The 18,785-nt window shown below is 37.7% G+C and overlaps 2 protein-coding genes across 3 annotated transcripts; one reads left to right on the plus strand and one right to left on the minus strand.

Annotated features, from left to right (window-relative positions):
• Window positions 1-1,716: 1,716 nt before the first annotated feature.
• CLEC6A (C-type lectin domain containing 6A) lies at window positions 1,717-17,203 on the minus strand. Of its 2 annotated transcripts, XM_061124083.1 has the most exons (6): window positions 17,055-17,198; window positions 16,050-16,142; window positions 12,960-13,061; window positions 5,934-6,085; window positions 3,390-3,505; window positions 1,717-2,169 (listed from the first exon to the last, which is right to left on the minus strand). In XM_061124083.1, the coding sequence occupies exons 1-6, from the start codon at window positions 17,065-17,067 to the stop codon at window positions 2,025-2,027; spliced, it is 621 nt and encodes a 206-aa protein (XP_060980066.1). In that variant the 5' UTR covers window positions 17,068-17,198; the 3' UTR covers window positions 1,717-2,024. The 2 variants fall into 2 exon arrangements, with proteins under 2 accessions (XP_060980066.1, XP_060980067.1); XM_061124084.1 differs by lacking the exon at window positions 16,050-16,142 and having other exon boundaries at window positions 17,055-17,203.
• LOC133043253 (small ribosomal subunit protein eS25-like) lies at window positions 8,303-8,765 on the plus strand. The gene has a single exon (XM_061124082.1). The coding sequence runs from the start codon at window positions 8,359-8,361 to the stop codon at window positions 8,731-8,733; it is 375 nt and encodes a 124-aa protein (XP_060980065.1). The 5' UTR covers window positions 8,303-8,358; the 3' UTR covers window positions 8,734-8,765.
• Window positions 17,204-18,785: the final 1,582 nt, after the last annotated feature.

Below are 18,785 nucleotides of genomic sequence, written 5' to 3' on the forward strand. Positions count from 1 at the left end.
TTAATTATAACTTGAGATCCCTAGTACACTAGCCTCTTGACATTCTTGTTTTCTTGTGTTTGATGTTTATTATATGAATATCATTAGCCAATATAAAAGCTAGAACTTTATAACATGTCTATGTGCTCCTGCCAATCCTGCCTCCTGCCTACCATACAAATGTCACCATTATATTGAGCTTTGATTATCAAACCCTTAATTTGTTTTCACTTTTACCATATATGTGCCTAAACAATGCAAGCATACTGACTAAAGTTGGCGGCTCAGAGGTAAAGAACTCATCTGCCAATGTAAGAGACGTGGGTTTGACCCCTGGGTAAGAAGATCCCCTAGAGAAGGCAATGGCAACTCAATCCAGTATTCTTGCCTGGAATATCCCCTGGACAGAGGAACCTGGCGAGCAGTCCATGGAGTCACTCGTCAGACACGAATTTGTGACTAAGCAGGCACACACGGATTAACGTTATCCCCACAAAACAACTCTTTATTTTAATATCCACATTTCATAGACCCTAGATTTCTCTTAATACAGAATTTGTTGGATGATGTTTATAAATGAAAAATGTAGATATATGTACTTCCCAGTGTGGTAGTACCAATATAAATTCAAATCAGTAAAGTGTGAGAGATCTCATTTATCTACATCTCCAACACTTGGTATTACCTATTTATTAGTTTTTGCCATTAAAATGGGTATGAAATATTATATTACTATGATCTTGACTTGCAGTTCTCAAGTCATGAGTGAAGCTGAGCATCTCTAAAAATACAGCTTATTAGGTTATGTACTTCCTCTTCCATGAAGTGCTTTTCAATTATTTTTCCCAATTTTTGTCTTTCTAATTATTTCATGACAGTTGTTTATAGGTTCTTGGTATTACTACTGTGTTCATTAAAAGTAATTGAAATATCTTCTGCCAGCTCAGTTTTCAAAAATTTTTAATTTAAAAACACTATAAAGTGTTTTGATAAACACAAGTTCATAAAGAATCTGCCTGCCAAAAAAAAAAAAAAAAAGAATCTGCCTGCCAGTGCAAAAGATATGAGTTCAATCCTAGATCTGGAAGATCCATGGAGAAGGAAATGGCAACCCTCTCCTGTATTCTTGCCTGGGAGATTCCATGGATAAAAGAGCCTGGCAGAGATGCCCATCAGCAGACAAATGGATAAGGAAGCTGTGGTACATATATACCATGGAATATTACTCAGCCATTAAAAAGAATTCATTTGAATCAGTTCTATTGAGATGGATGAAACTGGAGCCCATTATACAGAGTGAAGTAAGCCAGAAAGATAAAAACCAATACGGTATACTAATGCATATATATGGAATTTAGAAAGATGGTAACAATAACCCAGACTTTTGGACTCTGTGGGAGAAGGCGAGGGTGGGATGTTTTGAGAGAACAGTATCGAAACATGTATATTATCAAGGGTGAAACAGATCACCAGCCCAGGTTGGATGCAGGAGACAAGTGCTCGGGCCTGGTGCACTGGGAAGACCCAGAGGAATGGGGTGGGGAGGGAGGCGGTAGGGGGGATCGGGATGGGAAATACATGTAAATCCATGGCTGATTCATGTCAATGTATGGCAAAAACCACTACAATATTGTAAAGTAATTAGCCTCCAACTAATAAAAATAAATGGAAAAAAAAAAAGAGCCTGGCAGGCTACAGTCCACAGGGTCGCAAAAGAGCCAGACACAATTTAGCAGCTAAACAACAACAAAGTCTTTTAATAGACAAAATAGTACAATATCTGGAACAAAGAATGTTGAAAAGAGGTATGAAAAAAAAGAGAAGAAAAGAATGAATAACAAACTAAACAAAAAATAATAATAATAAAGGAAAGCTCATCCTAAGATTAGTGGAAAAGAGGTTAATAGAAGAGGAAGAACTGAAGAGAGAAAGGCATTGGAATATCCCCATGACCTGATATGATAAGGATTATCGTAAGTTACAAAAGGAAATTATATTTTTACAATGGGTCTAAATTTTAAAGATGTTAGTGAATAAGGTTACACTCATAGGTAAATCTTCTTCATCTCACATATTGATTTCCTTTTAGAATCACAGAAAACATCGTTCCAGCCCCATCCTCTCTCATCCCAGAAAACAATTGAAGCACATTCCTCTGCAGAAAAGTTGGGTTCATTTTGGTGCCAAAATCTAAGGAGAAACAAAGGGTAAAAACACTTCAGTGAATGCTGAGTGATTGATTAGAAAGTACATAGGATTAGGTTGAAAAAATTAGGGTTCAGGATGAAAGAACACCCCAATGATGACTCCTTTTTTTCATATAGCCATCCTCAAAAACATCATATGCAGGTGACTTCCCTGATGGTTCCGTGGTTAAAGTTTTGCCTCCCAATGTAGAGGGCACAGGTTCTATCCCTGATCAGGGAGCTAAGATCCCATATGCCTTGAGACCAAAAATCCAAAGCATAAGCAGTATTGTAACAAATTCAATAAAGACTTTAAAAATGGTCCACATCGAAAAAAAGTCTTAAAAATAAAACCACATGTGCAGACACATACTATCACTCTTGCTAATCTAAAATTCTCCTGGAAAATGAGTTTTTATGAAGCAAGGCAAGATTTAATGTTTTAATATCTGATCTTCACTTCCTCTCCTATACAGAGCATTTATCCTGACCTCTCTCACTTATGCACTCTTATCATATTCCTAAATCTCTCTGCTCTCATGGAGCTACACAAAGTGAGTATCAGAATGCTTGAGTCTGGGATACAATCTGTGGTAGGGTGGGATGGAAGGGACAGGAGATTATTTTTTAAATTAAAAGACCTGGTACTGTTGCTGACTCATTTGACTTTAAGGAATTAATTAAATTCTTCATCTACAAAGATAGGAATCACCGTAAGTTCCCCAAATAGCTCACAAGGTTGTGTAATAATCAAATGTAATAATGTATAATTAAATTCAGGGTTTTTTAAAGCCACAAACAAATAGTATTATTATATAATTATCCTATTAGAATTTGAACATAATACTGCTTCAGACGTTTAAATCTTATTAATTGGAGAAATACTTAATTGAATTGTTTAGGAGTAGCAAAAGTAACAGTTAAGAGCATTATCTTTGGACTTAAATAAACATAGAGTTGAGACTACTTTCTCATCTTACTAATTTATTGAAGTTGGGTGATTTATTCTATTTCTTATCAGTAAAATGAGTTCTGAAAAAGAACTTTTTATGAAATTTAGGTAAGATAATGCATGCACTTAGTAAGAACTTAATGATTGTTAGACTCTTGATTTCATAATTATAGCCATTAGTATTAGCATTAATAGTTGCTGCTAACAAAATTTCTCTAATTTTTTTTGTGTAAACAAGGCACTAGGGTTCATTAATCTGAGTCTGCACTCACCTGACATTTTCCTTGTAAGGTGTCTGATCAATCCATTGCCAGTTGCCATTCCCTTGTGGGTCTGAGAGTCCCAGAAAATAAGAAAATGTTTTATTCAGCTGCTGGATAATGAAATCCTATGAGAAGAAAAAGTGTCATAGACTGAAATTTCCAGGTTGAATCAAGTAAGTGTTATCTTTAGCTCTGGAGAAAAGAAAATGCAGGTATGAAGAACAGTGTCATGACAGCACACTGGATAAGAGTAATGGCTAAAAACACCAACATTATCCCAGAAGGAAGAAAGCTCTGTTCTATGAATTCCCATCTCAGACAATTTATTCTTTTCTTCACCAAGAGACAATTCTTTTTCGATGTGCAGATCAGTTTCTGTGCTTTTAAATGTTTAATAAATTTTACAAATGTGTGTGTCATCTTATTTATCATTGTTTATCAGTAAAATTACATTTGGGTCATCAAAATTCAAATTCGTTTTGTCTACTTTCCTAAGCAGTACTTCTCTAGGAAGTAGGTTTCAGTACTTGCAAAAGTTAAACATAAAGGAGTTCTAAATAAATTTTGACTGTAGTATGTGATTAATTTTTGAAATTATTATTAGTTTTGACCAAGAGGAGCCAAGATAGAGAGTAGAAAGACCCCGAGTTCCCTCCTTTCACAGCACACCAGGATTACAACTATTTATAGAGCAACTGGCAATGAGAATGACCTGCAGGCTAGTTGAAAGATCTACAACTTAACCACAAAGTGACTGGTAGATGGGTCAGAGACACAGAGGAGTCAAGATCCACATACCCAGATAGGTAACCCACAGATGAGATGATAATTAAAATTACAGAGATTATCTACAAGAAACAATAGACCATAGAGTAGTTAACTGGATAAAAAAACAAACTCCAGTGAGACTCACTTCAGTCTTAAAGGACACACACAGACTGAAAGTGAACAAATGGAAAAAGATATTCCACACAAATGAAGCCAAAACAGAGTATGGAGAGCAAAAAATGAATTTGGACCCTTACCTTACACTGCATTAAAAAAAAAATTCAAAATGGAAGAAAGACCTAAATATAAGACCCATAACTATAAAAATTATGAAAGAAAACACAAGGGAAATGTTCTATGACACTGGATTTGGCGATTTTTTAGCTATGACACCAAAACCATAGGCAACAAAGAAAAAATAAACTAACTTAACTACATCAAACTCGAAAACTTCTGAGCATCAAAGGAAATAATCAACAGAGTGTAAAGGCAACCTGTGAAATGGGAGAAAATATTTGAAAATCATATATCTGATAAGGAATTGATATCTAGAATATATAAAACTCCTATAGCTCAACAAAAAAAAACATAAATATCTCAATTTTTAGAATAGGGAGAGTACTTGAATACACATTTCTCCAAAGAAGGCATGCAAATGATCAACAAATATATGAAAAGATGTTTGATACTGTTAATCATTAAAGAAAAGGAAATCAAGTCACAATAAAATATAATTTCACACCCATTAGGATGGCCACTACTGGAATAAAGACAAAGAAAATAATGTGTTGTCAATAAAATGGAGAAATTGGAACCTTTGTGTACTCTTTGTAAGACTATAAAATAGTGTAGCCACTGTGTAAAACAATATAGTGGTTCCTCGAAAAATTCAAATTAGGATTACTATATGATCCATCAATCCCACTTCTGAATATATATGCAGAATAATTGAAAGCAAAATTTCAAGGATCATCTGTGGTTATTTGAAGCATTGTTTAGGACAGCCAGGTGATGGAGCATCCCAAACATCCATAAACATGTAAATGGATAAGTGATACATGTTTTATACATAGAGTGGAATATTATTCAGAATTACAAAGGAGGAAAATCCTGTCACATGCTACAAAATGGATAAATTTTGAAGATATTATACTAAGTGAAATAAGGCAGTCACAAAAATACAAAATACTATATGATGCCACTTGTATGAGATATCAATAAGTATTAATAGTCAAACTCATAAATACAGAAATTAAAAGGGTGGTTTCCAGGGACTGGAGGGAGGGAGAAATGGGTTGTCACTCTCCATTGGGTACAGAGTTCGGTTTGGCAAGATGAAAAAGTTGTTAGATCTTGTTATTGAATTGGTCAAAAAGTTCATTTGGATTTTTCTGTAAGACGTTAGCTCCAATACTTTGGCCACCTGATGCGAAGAGCTGACTCTTCTAAGAAAGGACTCTGATGCTGGAAAAGATCGAAGGCTGGAGAAGGGGATGACAGAGGATGAGATGGTTGGAAGGCACCACTGGCTCAATGCACGTGAGCTTGAGCAAACTCCAGGAGATGGTGAAAGACAGGGAAGCCTGGCATGCTGCAGTCCATGGGGTCACAAAAAGTGAGACATGACTGAGCCACTAAACAACAATAAGACATTACAAATACAATAATGTGAATATAGTTAGGACTACTAAACTGTACACTTAAAAAGAGTTAAGGTGGTAAGTTTTGTTATTCTCTTTCCTCATTTTTTTTTATTTTAATGAAAAATAAAGAAAACCAAAGTACCTGCTCTGCTTCTGTGTTGATCACCACCAAGTGAGCTCCCAGCCCAACGCAGTTCTGCTCACTCTTAGCCCAGAAATTCTCTTTAGAAGAAATAAAGTAGCAGCTGGAACCGAACGGCTTCCAGGTACCTGGGCAACATGCCCAAATCTTTTCTGCGTTGCATGAAAGGAAAGGGTGAATCTAAGATGAGACTAATAAGCTTAAAGGGGCACGTTCTATACATATAAAATTCTGAGGATCTGTAGTCATTTTTCAAAGATAGGTTTCTTAATTCATGTATTTTCTTTCAGTTCCCTTTATTATATAATTTGACACCATAGAATTGCTTGTAAATAAACATTCTTCAACATTAAGCCCTCAATATTTACTAAGGTTTGCCTGCAAAATTTTTCTGGACTTTTTTTTGCCAAAAAAAGTCGTTATCAATATTTTTTTCCTATTCTTCATATTCTTTATACATTAGAAGCACCAAATTCTTTCGGAGCTTCAAATGATCAACATAAGTGAGTCTGGAATTCAGTTCTGCTTAACAATCTTGGGCAAGCCACAGAGCCTCAAATTTTTAACATTTTAATAATGATAATTATTCTCAGGATGATTGTGGGAATTATAATTATTTATCATTAGAATTCTGTCTCTACATTGTATATGTCCTTGAGCAAATTCCATAACCTCCTTGCACCTCATTTTTTTTGCACCTCATTTTTTAATCCTTAAAATGGAAATAACAATACCAAACTCAAGGTGAGAGTTAATCTTGTAATATATACAAAGCACTTTAAAGAATGCTTAAGATGTAAAAATTGCTCATAAATATTACCTAGTACTAATTTTTACACAGTATCAAATACTTAAGAGTATTAACAAATAGTTGTCCCCTTTCTCCTTCAAAGCACATTTGTCACTCTCCTTAGATTAAAATATCTGCAACTAACTGTAAAAATATCCACTGATGTCTTTTATATGGGTGTATATATATATGTGTGTATATATATATAATTTTAGCACATGTATATGTATATATAAATAATATAACTTTGTTGGGTTTTGAACTTTCATAAAGGTATTATATGTAGTCTTCTTGGGCTTAATTTCTCATTGCATAATGCAAAAATTCATTCATATTGTTATATGTAGTTCTATTCTATTTGTGTTTTTTTAATTTTGGTCAAATTATCACATATTAAGTAATGAGAAAACATTTAAAGGTTTATTATTCATTTTATAATATTATAAAATGAGTAAAATAGACTAAGGAGTATCATTTTAATATTGGCCCCCTTTAGAACTCTACCTTAATTATATATTCTGATCACTATTAAAAATTGGCTTTTCATAAGACTTCTCAAAATGTGCCCTAACAGATTATTTTAATTTTAAAAGTCTAATTTGACTGACTGTTTTGATAGTAGGGATTGGCCTTGCCAATTAATTATACATTGCAAACATTTTTCACATGTTAAATACAAATCTCCAGTTCCAAGGTTGACAAAAATACTGAAAAATGTGATGAGTAGAAAAATTTGTCAAAAAGGCATATTGATTTTAATATATTTCATTTTCCTAACTGTTCTGAGAATAATGGACTCATTAAAATGGTTTGTAAGTATTGAAAAATAGATGTAATTAATAGTCATTTGGTCATAGTCATTTTTTTTTTCATTTATTTTTGGTAAGACTTCTTAAACATTTTTGGTGTACTTTCCAGAAATTGAGAAAGCAAATGACTACTGGCTGAAAAATAGCAAGACTTTGCAGATTATTCCATTTATTAGTCTTAACATCCAACAGCATTGAAAAATAACCTAATCAAATTCTCAGCAGACCATCACAAATAATTTTTGGAACTAGAACACTGTATGATTTCTGGCAAATAACTGAAAATTTTCAAAAAATTGACTGACATCCTGACAAAGCACATTCTATGCCTATCTACTTATTTAGGTAAGTAAGGCTCATCTAAAGTTTGTGTTGCTAAAGTGAAAAACAGGAATAGAACTGACGTTGAATTCTCTCTCATTCTAGTAATAATGTTAACCAAGTAGATACAGTCTGATTGCATTTTTCAAGTCCCATTCATCTAACTAAGAGATGGACTTCCAATAGGATTTTGCTTTATTAGTAGTAACTTATCAATATTTAAAGTACATTTGTGATGTTTTAACACGAGGAATTCATTACACTTAAAGCCCAGTGTTCCACAGAATATAAATATATTAATAAAACTGGAGCATAACTGCTAGAAGCAGTCAAAATGTTTGGACCTATACATGGATCACCATGCATGTGACAACTAAATATGCAGACCGATACCACAAACAATTGCCATTGGTGATGTGATATTTTAAAATAATAATGTTGAGCTTTTTTTTGTCCGACATCTTAGCGAGGCGGCAGTGGTCGCAGTTGCTCTCCGACCTTCGCTATGCCGCCCAAGGACGACAAGAAGAAAGATGCCGGAAAGTCGGCCAAGAAAGACAAAGATCCAGTGAACAAATCTGGGGACAAGGCCAAAAAGAAGAAGTGGTCCAAAGGCAAAGTTCGGGACAAGCTCAATAACCTAGTCTTGTTTAACAGAGCAACATATGACAAACTCTTTAAAGAAGTTCCCAACTATAAGCTTATAACTCCAGCTGTCATCTCTGAGAGGCTGAAGATTCGTGGTTCCCTGGCCAGAGCAGCCCTTCAGGAACTCCTTAGTAAAGGACTTATTAAACTGGTTTCAAAGCACAGAGCTCAAGTGATTTACACCAGAAACACCAAGGGTGGAGATGCCCCAGCTGCTGGTGAAGATGCATGAACAGGTCCCACCAGCTGTACATTTTGAAAAATAAAACTTCATTAAATCAAAAAATAATCAAATAATAATAATAATAATGTTGAATAAACTTCTGAACAAAAGAAAAAATAAAAATATTAATGTATGCTTATCTATATATTTTGGCAAATAGGGGAAGTGTGATGTAAATATTAGTCCAAGGGGGAAAAAGAATCATGTAAAACATCTAACCGTTAAATAATATATGTTATTTTTTTCCTTAATATGGACCTTTTTAAAAGTTTTTACTGATTTTATTGCAATATTGCTCTTGTTTTATGTTTTTTGCTTCTGTTTTGTGTTTTGACTCCCAATCAGACCTGCACCACCTGCATTGGAAGATGGGGTCTTAACCACTGGACCACCAGGGAAGTCTTGGTTACTCTCTTTTTTTCAATGCATGATGAGAGTTGAGGTAATACTTTGTAATGTCATTAAGACGCTAGTAGATACATTTTTAAAAGATGTAGCAATGTCGTGAAGTAATTAGCCTCCAACTAATAAAAATAATTGAAAAAAATAAAATAAAATAAATAAATAAAAATAAAAAAGACATAGCAGGTTTTTTAAGTGTTAGTACTAACAATGCTCCAGAAATTGAAGCCTTTGCTTCTATGTGTGCTCAGTTGCTAAATTGTGTTCGACTTTGCGACACCAAGGACTGTAGCCCACCAGGCTCCTCTGTCCATGGGATTATCCAGGCAAGAATACTGGAGTGGGTCACCATTTTTTGCTTCTATAACATGATGCAAAAATATAGACATCGAATTAAGTTATGTGAGGGAGAACATAATCTCTTTTTTTAACATTTACAAATTTATTTCTTATTTAAAAAATCTTTTTGCTCAACATATTACAGACAGAAAACTGTATAAAACTGATACATACATTAACAAATTATTGAAAGTTGAACATCCTTATAACTCCCACTTAGGTCAAGATATGGAATTTTATTAGCTACCCCAGATGGTGTATATGTGCCCCATCTTAATCACAAGACCCTTTCTACCCCTCTAGATATAATAACTGCTTTTCAAAATCCTTTTAGGGGCTTGGCAAGCAGAACATTTTAAATGTGACAGGTCGGGCTTCCCTGGTGGTCGAGTCATTAGGACTGCCTTGCAATGCAAAGGACACCAGTCTGATCCCTGGTCCGGGAAGATTGCACATGCCGAGGAGCCACTAAGTCTATGTGCTGCAACTACTGACCCTGTGTGCTGCAACTATTAATACTGAAGCCTGCACGCCAAGAGACTGCTCTGAACAGCAAAAGAAGCCACAGCAGTGAGGAACCCATGCACTGCAACTAGAGAAAGCCCACATGCAACAACGAAGACCCACCATAGTCGAAAAATAAAATAAATAAATCTTTTTAAAAAAAGAAAAGGAGAAAGAGGATAGGCCTAGGCAGAGCACAGGTCCACTGAAAAAACTCTGACTTTACCCATGCCTCTGAATATCTCAACACCAGGACTGTGTGGGGGGAAAAAATGGGAAAGATACAATGTGGGTTTCAATTAGGCTTTAACTTCAATCAAATGGGAATTTTATGTTTGAACTTTCATTTTTCCTTTTCATTGTCATAACAATTTGAAAAGTTATGTTTTCCTCCCCAGAAGGGCCAGCTCTACAGCTGTTTGAAAAAAAAAAAAAAAAAAAACTCCAATGTGACAACAAAACCATAGGTCAGGGAGAGTAAGGAAAATTACTCCTCAACACCCCAAGCACTACATTCTTGCCAAATACCAAAAAAATGGGGGAATTTTCAACATCTCATAGAAGCACAAACAAACCTCTGCCCTCTCGTTACTGTTCATAAGTTTCTTCATAAAAGCAGAGGAGGAAATATTTAGTTCCTGAAATAGCAGAAGTCTAGTGTCTATTTGGGTTTCATTACTTGGAAGGAGTCAAGTCATAATGACCACTGCAAACATGCACTTTGCCTTTCTTGGGCTTTTGTGAGTCAGACCAGTGTTGATTCTGAATTGAACTCAACCAATTCTCTCTGTGTCTCAGATGGTAAAGATTTTCAGCTGGTAAAGAATCCGCCTGCAATGTGATTGGGAGACCTGGGTTTGATCCCTGGGTTGGGGATCCCCTGGAGAAAGGAATGGCTACCCACTCCAGTATTCTTGCCTGGAGAATCCCATGGACAGAGAAGCCTGGTGGGCTACAGTACACAACTGAGTAATTAACACTTTCACTTTACTTTTGATTCTCCATATGCTAAGTTACGAGGGTTATTGTTTAGAGTAGGGGCAGTCTCATTGAGACAGGAAGACAGCAATACAGCCATTTTGAAAGGACTGGGGAACAGCCTTGCACAAACCAGCCCTTGGAAGCTAAATAGGAGCTTGAGTCCCAGAGACATGGGTGAAAAAAAGCAGCAAAACAAAAACACACTTGCAGGAATAAACGATTGACTTTATCTCTGCTACACTAACGAGTATACCTAGTTGCCACAAGAAGCTCAACTAAATATTTTAACCTTATCTGTTTCTGTCCTTTCTTGCAGAAAATCTTCCTGTATTCCCTTTCCCTCACATAAGCTCTCTCTGTTCCTGACAGCCACCATGGACCCATCTGCCACTGATTTTAAAAGCCTGATGGACTTTCCTGGTGGGCCAGTGGTTAAGAATTCTCCTTCCGATGCAGGGGACGTGGGTTTAACCCCTCATTAGGAAACTAAGATCCCACATGTGCAGTGCTTAGCCACTCAGTCGTGTCTAACTCTCGAGACCCCATGGACTGTAGACCCCACACTCCTCTGTCCTTGGGATTTTTCAGGCAAGAATATTCGAGTGGGTTGCCATTTCCTCCTCCAGGGGATCTTCCCCACTCAGGATCGAACCCGTGTCTCCAGTGTCTCCTGCATTACAGGCAGATTCTTGGTAACTATGTGCTGTTGAAACCACAGAGCCTGTACTGTTTAGAGCCTGTGTGCCTCAATGAATACTCAGCACAGCCAAAATGCTAAAATATTTTTTTAATGTTTGACAACTGTTGGAAATTATCAGTGATCATGGGACAAACCCTCCTTATTGTTATAAAAGCAACTCACCCCCTACTACTTGGGGAGCTGGCATTTTTCTCCCTGCCTTCTCTCTTGTGTACAAGCTGTCTACTTTAACAAAAAGCTTTGCCTGCCTAAGACTCTTGTGGAATCAATATTCATTTCTATGGTATCACTGTCCAAGGATCTGGATAGAATGTGGTAACGCCATCCTGAGCCATGTTCCGACCTCCAAGTTGACCGTAATAAAACTGATTCTTGGAATGGATATGGGCATTATTTTTATTTATCTATTTTTGGCTGTACTGGGTCTTTTTTGCTGTGTGTGGGCTTTTCTCTAGTTGTGACGAGAGGAGCCTACTCTCTAGTTGCAGTGCATATGCTTCTCATTGCGGTGGCTTCTCTTGTTGCCAAGCACAGGCTCTAGGGCACGCAGGCTACAGTCGTTGTGGCACGTGGGCTCAGTAGTCGCCACTCCTGGGCTCTAGAGCACAGGCTCAATAGTTGTAGTGCAGGAGCTTAGTTGTTTCACAGCATGTGAGATCTTCCCAGATCAGGAATCAAACCCACATCTACTGCTTGGCAGGTGGACTTTTTACCACTGAGCCAGCAGGGGAACCTCGATATGGGCATTATTAATTGGGCATTTTAGATATCAAAAAGATTTTATCCATTTGGTAGAGGGTGACGGTAATGTAAAACAAGAAGCGTTAAGAATAATTTCTAGGGTGGGCTTCAGCAAATTACGAGGGTGTGTTGGTAGCACGTATTGAGGTCAACAAGGCTGGAGGAGGCATTTTTTGAAGGCAAGTCTAGAACCTGATATGAACAATGAAGTTTAGAGATACATTAAATATATTCATGCAGCAACTTTGCATGCTGTACTGTGCCTAGTCTCTCAGTCATGGCCAACTCTTTGCAACCCATGGACTGTAGCCCACCAGAAGCCTCTGTTCATGGGGATTCTCCAGGCAAGAATACTGGAGTGGGTTGTCATGCTCTCTTCCAGGGGATCTTTCCCAACCCAGGGATCGAACCCAGGTCTCCCACATTTCACCAGATTCTTTACCATCTGAGCAACCAGGGAAGCCCGCAGCAACTTAATCATTTTTTAATAGAATAAACCAATCTTGAACTCAACCCTGACCTCTCTCTGAGAAAAGGGGATGTCTAGTTAAACATTGCAACACCTTACCTGTCACCCTTGTCCCTTCACTGAAGCAGGTTAGACTTGAATGGTGTGTGTGCAGTTCAGACAGCCTTTTGCCAGTGTTGCCATATGTAAAATAATAAGTCACTGTAAAAGCAGAAGAAGGATTAGTATTCTTCCATTCTTTCACTTTTGAGCCTTATGCTCTAAATCTGTGCCGCGCTGGCGTACCTGCAACTGCCACCACTCTCTTCTTTCTAAGCCAGCGCAATAAAGACTATGCTGATTATGTATGGAATCTAGGGAAAATGTACTGATGAACCTATTTGCAGGGCAGGAATAGAGACCTGGACATAGAGAACGACTTGTGGACACAGGGTGAGAAGGGGAGGGTGGGAAGAATTGAGAGAGTAGCATTGACTTATCTACACTACCTTGTGTAAAATGGATAGTGAGAAGCTGCCGTGGAGCACAGGGAGCTCAGCTGGGTGCTCTGTGATGACCTAGAGGGATGGGATGGGCGCGTGGAAGAGAAGCACAAGAGGGAGAGGATATATGTAGATGTATGGCTGATTCACACTGTTGCACATCAGAAACTAATGCAATTATGTGTTGTGTGTTAGTCACTCAGTCGTGTCCGACTCTGCGACCTCATGGACTGTACCCTACCAGGCTCCTCTGTCCATGGAGTTCTCCAGGTGAGAATACTGGAGTGGGTTGCCATTTATACTCCAATTTTTTTTAATTGTTTACTACTTGCTTATATGCATTGTCATGTTTGTGTTTATGCCGACACATTTATTTTTTACTCTTTCCCCCCTTAAAATTTAAGCTCTATGTTCTAGGGCAGAGATTCTGTTTTCTTTTTTTTTTTTTTCATTAATTGTTATAAGAGTGTGGTTGCTTTACAATATTGTATTAGTTTCTACTGCCCAGCAAAGTGAACGAGCCATACATCTACACACATCCTCTCCCTTTTGGACTTACTTCCCATTCAAGTCACCCCAAGCATTAAACAGGGTTCCCTGTGCTATTATACAGTATGTTCTCATTCATTGAGATTCTGTTTTCTATACCAGTTAATCACCTAGAGCTGTGATGATCATAATAAGCAATAGACACTGTTCATTCACTGGCTATCTGCTTCTCTTTAAATTTTTTTTAACTTTTTGTTTTGTATTGGTGCATAGCCGATTAACAATGTTGTGATAGTTTCATGTGGACAGTAAAGGGACTCAGCCATACATATACATGTATCCATTCCCCCCCAAACTCCCCTCCCATCAAGGTTGCCACATAACATTGAGCAATACAGTAGGTTCCTTGTTGGTTATTCATTCTAAATATAGCAGTATGAACATGTCCATCCATAACTCCCTAACTATCTCTTTCCTCCGTACTTTCCCCACCCCTTGACCCAGCAACTATAAATTCATTCTCTAAGTCTGTGAGTCTTTTTCTGTTTTGCAAGTAAGTTCATTTGTATCCATTTTTTTTAAGATCCCACATATAAGGGATGTCATATGATATTTCTCCTTTTCTGTCTGATTTACTTCACTCACTATGACAATATCTAGGTCTATCCATGTTCCTGCAAGTGGCATTATTTCATTTTTAATGGTTAAGTAATATTCCATTGTATACATGTACATCTTTTTTATCCATTCACCTGTTGATGAACATCTAGGTTGTTCCATGTCTTAGCTATTATAAACAATGCTGCAATGAACATTTGGGTACATATATCCTTTAAATCATGTTTTGCTCCAGATATATGCCCAGGAGTGAGGTTGCAGGGCCTTATGGTAGCTCTCCTTAATGTTAATAATCCTGAAGTGAGTTTGCAGTTTATTCCAGTATTTTTAAAAATTTCTGACTGCTGGTAGCTACACTTAAACATAGAGGATGAATAACAACCAAGGGGAGCCTTTAAACCTTTAGAGACATTTTAAATGTCTCAAATGAATATAAACTTTTATGTTCAGGGTGTGCACATTGAGTAAGACCTGTTCTCGCTCAGGTCCTGACTTGATTCTTCACTCATATCCTTCTCATCCTTCTGTTATTGAAACCCTGGACTGTCAAACATTATTACCTCTCTCTTAGCCTGTCTCGGAGTTCTGAATACCTGCTTCCTTTTGATTACTGAAATAGCTACCCTTAAACCCCTTTCTCTCTTCCACTTGACTCTGTAAAGTAAAGCAAATTCTAATCCTGGTGATAATTCTTTGTGCTTTAATGAAGACTATAACATTGATTTACATGTCAGAAGGAGCTTCAAATATGGCCCATTTGACATAGGAAGTCAGTTTCACCCCCTCAGATTATTCAATAACTATTTTTAACCACCTTTTATGAATAGAGAACTAAATTGTGGGTTAGAGAGCAAAAAGGCCTTTGAGACTTCTCACAAAATGAACCTGAACTATTTAACTAGAGGCAAAGGGAACGGGAAAGAAATACTTTATTCTCTTCTAGTTCCAATATTCCACTTGAAAACCTTTTCCTTTCCTAGTGGGAAAGACTCCCACATGAAAACCAAATACCCTAAGCTAAAGTATTATGATCATAAAGGCAGTTATGGCCGTCCTCTCACTAAAGGGCTTTATGACACGTGATCACCATGAACCCAGGAGTGAAGATGGGGTCCTCGAGGATGGCAACAAGAAACATACAATCTAGGTGAGGTCATGATTGGGTAAACGCTAGTAAAACCAGGCAAAATAAATCTGGAAAAAGAACCAGTTATCAAAACATGGAGGAAGCAGAGAAAAGGGAGGAGGAGGGGAGAGAAAAATGAAGAAAATGCATGGCATTCCAAGTAAGAGCTAACATATTAATGGGTGAAAGAGAACATATTCTAGGGAAGGGGTCCCCAACCTCTGGGATCTAATGCCTGATGATCTGAGGTGGAGTTGATGTAGTAATAATAACAGAAAGAAGGTATACAGTAAGTGTACTATGCTTGAATCATCCTGAAACCATTCCCCACCCTAACCCCTAGTTTGTGGGGAAGTTGTCTTCCACAAAGTGGGTGCCTGGTGCCAAAAAGGTTGAGGATCACTGCCTAGAGGGTCTACATAGAACTTGATGGGGAAGGGATCAAGGGACATAGCCCCTCAGTGATGAACTTACCCACACAGCTCACAATGAAACATGCACTGAGGAGGACTAAGCAAAGTACCACGATACACCAGAGCCTCACATGGAAGCAGGATTCTGCTTTCCCTGTCAAGTCAGCAAGACAGATGTAGTTACCAGGGGTTCCAGGAAGCAAGAGACCCTAAGAAGCTTAGAGCAATGAAGACACCAGATGAAGAATCTCAGAGTAATTAAGACTTAAATTAGAAGAGAACTTAGGGGATTTCCCTGGTGTTTCAGTGGTTAAGAATCTGCCTTGCAATGGAGGAGACACAGGTTCCAACCCTGGTCGCAGAGATAAGATCCCACATGCTGTGGGGCAACTGAACCCACATGCCTCAACTAAGACCTAACACAGCCAAGTAAGTAAATAAGTATCTTTTTAAAAATAGAGAGCTTAGAAACGCCCTCAAGATTAAATAACCAGGTAGTGGCTCTCGAAAGTGGAGCTAGTGGTAAAGAACTCGCCTGCCAATTCAGGAGATATAAGAGATATGGGTTCGATCCGTGGGTCATAAAGATCCCCTGGAGAAGGAAATGGCAACCCACTTGAGTATTCTTGCCTGGAAAACTCCATGGACAGAGGAGTCTGGTGGGTTAGAGTCCATGGGGTCACAAAGAGTTGGGCATGACTGAAGTGACTTAGCAGCAGCTCTCAGGCCTTAATCCAGGCAAAACTCATTCTCAGCCAAAGGAAATTTCCATTTCCTTCTTCTTTCTTCTTAATATTATAATCATCTGTTGATTTCCCCATCTTCCTAAAAATATCATTTCTGTCTCTTACTTCTCATAAACCTCTGTGGTGTATGGTTTCTTACACTTTCAGGTGAGTCTGGCCTCTGAGGAATTATTCTCTCTTTCAGTCTCCCATGACTCCACAATGTGGTCCAATCTCTTTCCCATCCATTTGTCTGTTGTCTACCTCTTCTCTTCAGATGACTCATCATTTCATCACACATTTGTATCTTCCTTTCTTGAATGGAGAAAAGGAATACTTACCTTCCCGCACCATTCTCTGGGCTCCCTGTGTTCAGGAGGTCCAAAAGCCTCTTTCTCTCTCTCTATCTGAAGATGTTACCCAGAGCTCTGGCTTCATTCAAAGAAGTCAGAGCTCAGAGATGAACTGCTGAATACACTGATGTGACTAAGAGACATCCAATATAAAGGGCACCTTGAAAGAAGAAGTTGCGGTTTGGACTATAGATTCCAGTGATTTTTAAATAGTGGGTAAAATGAAAGAGAAACTGAGAAACCTAGCTTAAACTGTTCATGAGAACTTCAACAAGAATACTCACATCATTTGTTCACTTTCTGACAGAAAGTCTCTCTCTCTCTCTCTGATTCCCACTCAGAACAGAATAGGAATCTTAAAAAAAAAAAAAATTATTTTTAAGATGTAATTAATTCAGTGGTCCTTAGCCAATTGGGGTGGGGGGGAGGGCTTTCCTGGTGGCCAAGTGGTAAAGAATCTGCCTGCTAATGCAGAAGACTTGGGTATAATCCCTGGGTAAGGCAGATCCCTTGAAACGGAAATGGCAACCCACTCCAGTATTCTTGCCTGGAAACATGGGAAGAGGAGCCTGGCAGGCTATAGTTCATGGGGTCACAAAAGAGTCTGACATCATTTAGCAACTAAACAACAAGCCAATTTTTACATTGAGTTTTATGTAAGACTTAACCCACGTGTTTAATAGTGTTCTAGGAAGTGAGCAAAAGTCTGATTGAATAGATATGACTTAGATAATGAGGGTTAATATAATAAATTACATAAAGAACCATGGACATTGTTTAGGAATATAATTGCAAAGTGGAAGAGACTGGAATCTATCTGTAAAAGTGATAAAACATCCTTATTACATCTTATTACATGAAGACCAAGACTGAAGAACATTTATTAATATATTACAATCTCCTTGATTAAGTAAGGAGGAACTTGAAGTGGTATAACATCAAGGGTGAGCTTTATTAATTTCTTGTTATTACTCAAGGGCTTAAGGATCCTTCCTTACATACAGTTTCCAGAATGTAGACTTTTCTGTTAATATTATGTACATCTCCACAATCTCAGTTGAGCAGCCACAAATACAAAAAAACAGAAATCAAAACTACCATAAATGTATGAATATTGAACTCAGCAGGATTTGTTTGTTTTTCTGGTTGTGCCATGCAGCATGTGGGATCTTTACTCCCCGACCAGGAATCAAAGCTGTACCTCCTACACTAGGAGCTCAGAGTTTTAACCACTGGACCACCAGGGAAGTTCCAACTCAGTAGGACTTTTTAAGTGATAGGATGCTGCTACTGCTACTGCTGGTAAGTCACTTCAGTCATGTCTGACTCTGTGCGACCCCATAAATGGCAGCCCACCAGCCACCCCCACCCCCCGCCAGTCCCTGGGATAGTTATCAATAATAATGAAAATAGACATTGAGACTAGGATTAAAAACCCACAAAAGTCTCCCCTCATATTGGTTTGGGATGTAACAAGTCATAATAGGAGAAGAAGAAGTGATTATAAAACATCACCATCTGTTTCCAGTTCCCCTCAGAGATGAAGAAACATAAACCCAAGGATGAAGTCACTTCATGGTCCAGAAAAAGAATATTCTCCTCAAACGTGGAGAAAAGGGAACTCTGTACACGGTTGGTGGAAATGTAAATTGGTATAGCCACTGTGGAAAACAGTATGGAGATTCTCTAAAAAACTAAGAATAGAACCATATGATCCAG

Source organism: Dama dama, chromosome 22, assembly GCF_033118175.1.
Source record: "Dama dama isolate Ldn47 chromosome 22, ASM3311817v1, whole genome shotgun sequence".
Classification (NCBI taxonomy): domain Eukaryota; kingdom Metazoa; phylum Chordata; class Mammalia; order Artiodactyla; family Cervidae; genus Dama; species Dama dama.

Bases quoted from the DNA above. Each gene is read 5' to 3' on its own strand.
- LOC133043253 (XM_061124082.1), top strand. From the start codon at position 8,359: ATGCCGCCCAAGGACGACAAGAAGAAAGATGCCGGAAAGTCGGCCAAG.
- CLEC6A (XM_061124083.1), bottom strand. The intron at 13,062-16,049 runs GTAAGTTCATCA...CTGCTTTTACAG, and splicing joins TTTCATTGTGAGCTGTGTGG to TGACTTATTATTTTACATAT. The intron at 3,506-5,933 runs GTACTTTGGTTT...TTCTTCTCATAG, and splicing joins TCAACACAGAAGCAGAGCAG to GATTTCATTATCCAGCAGCT.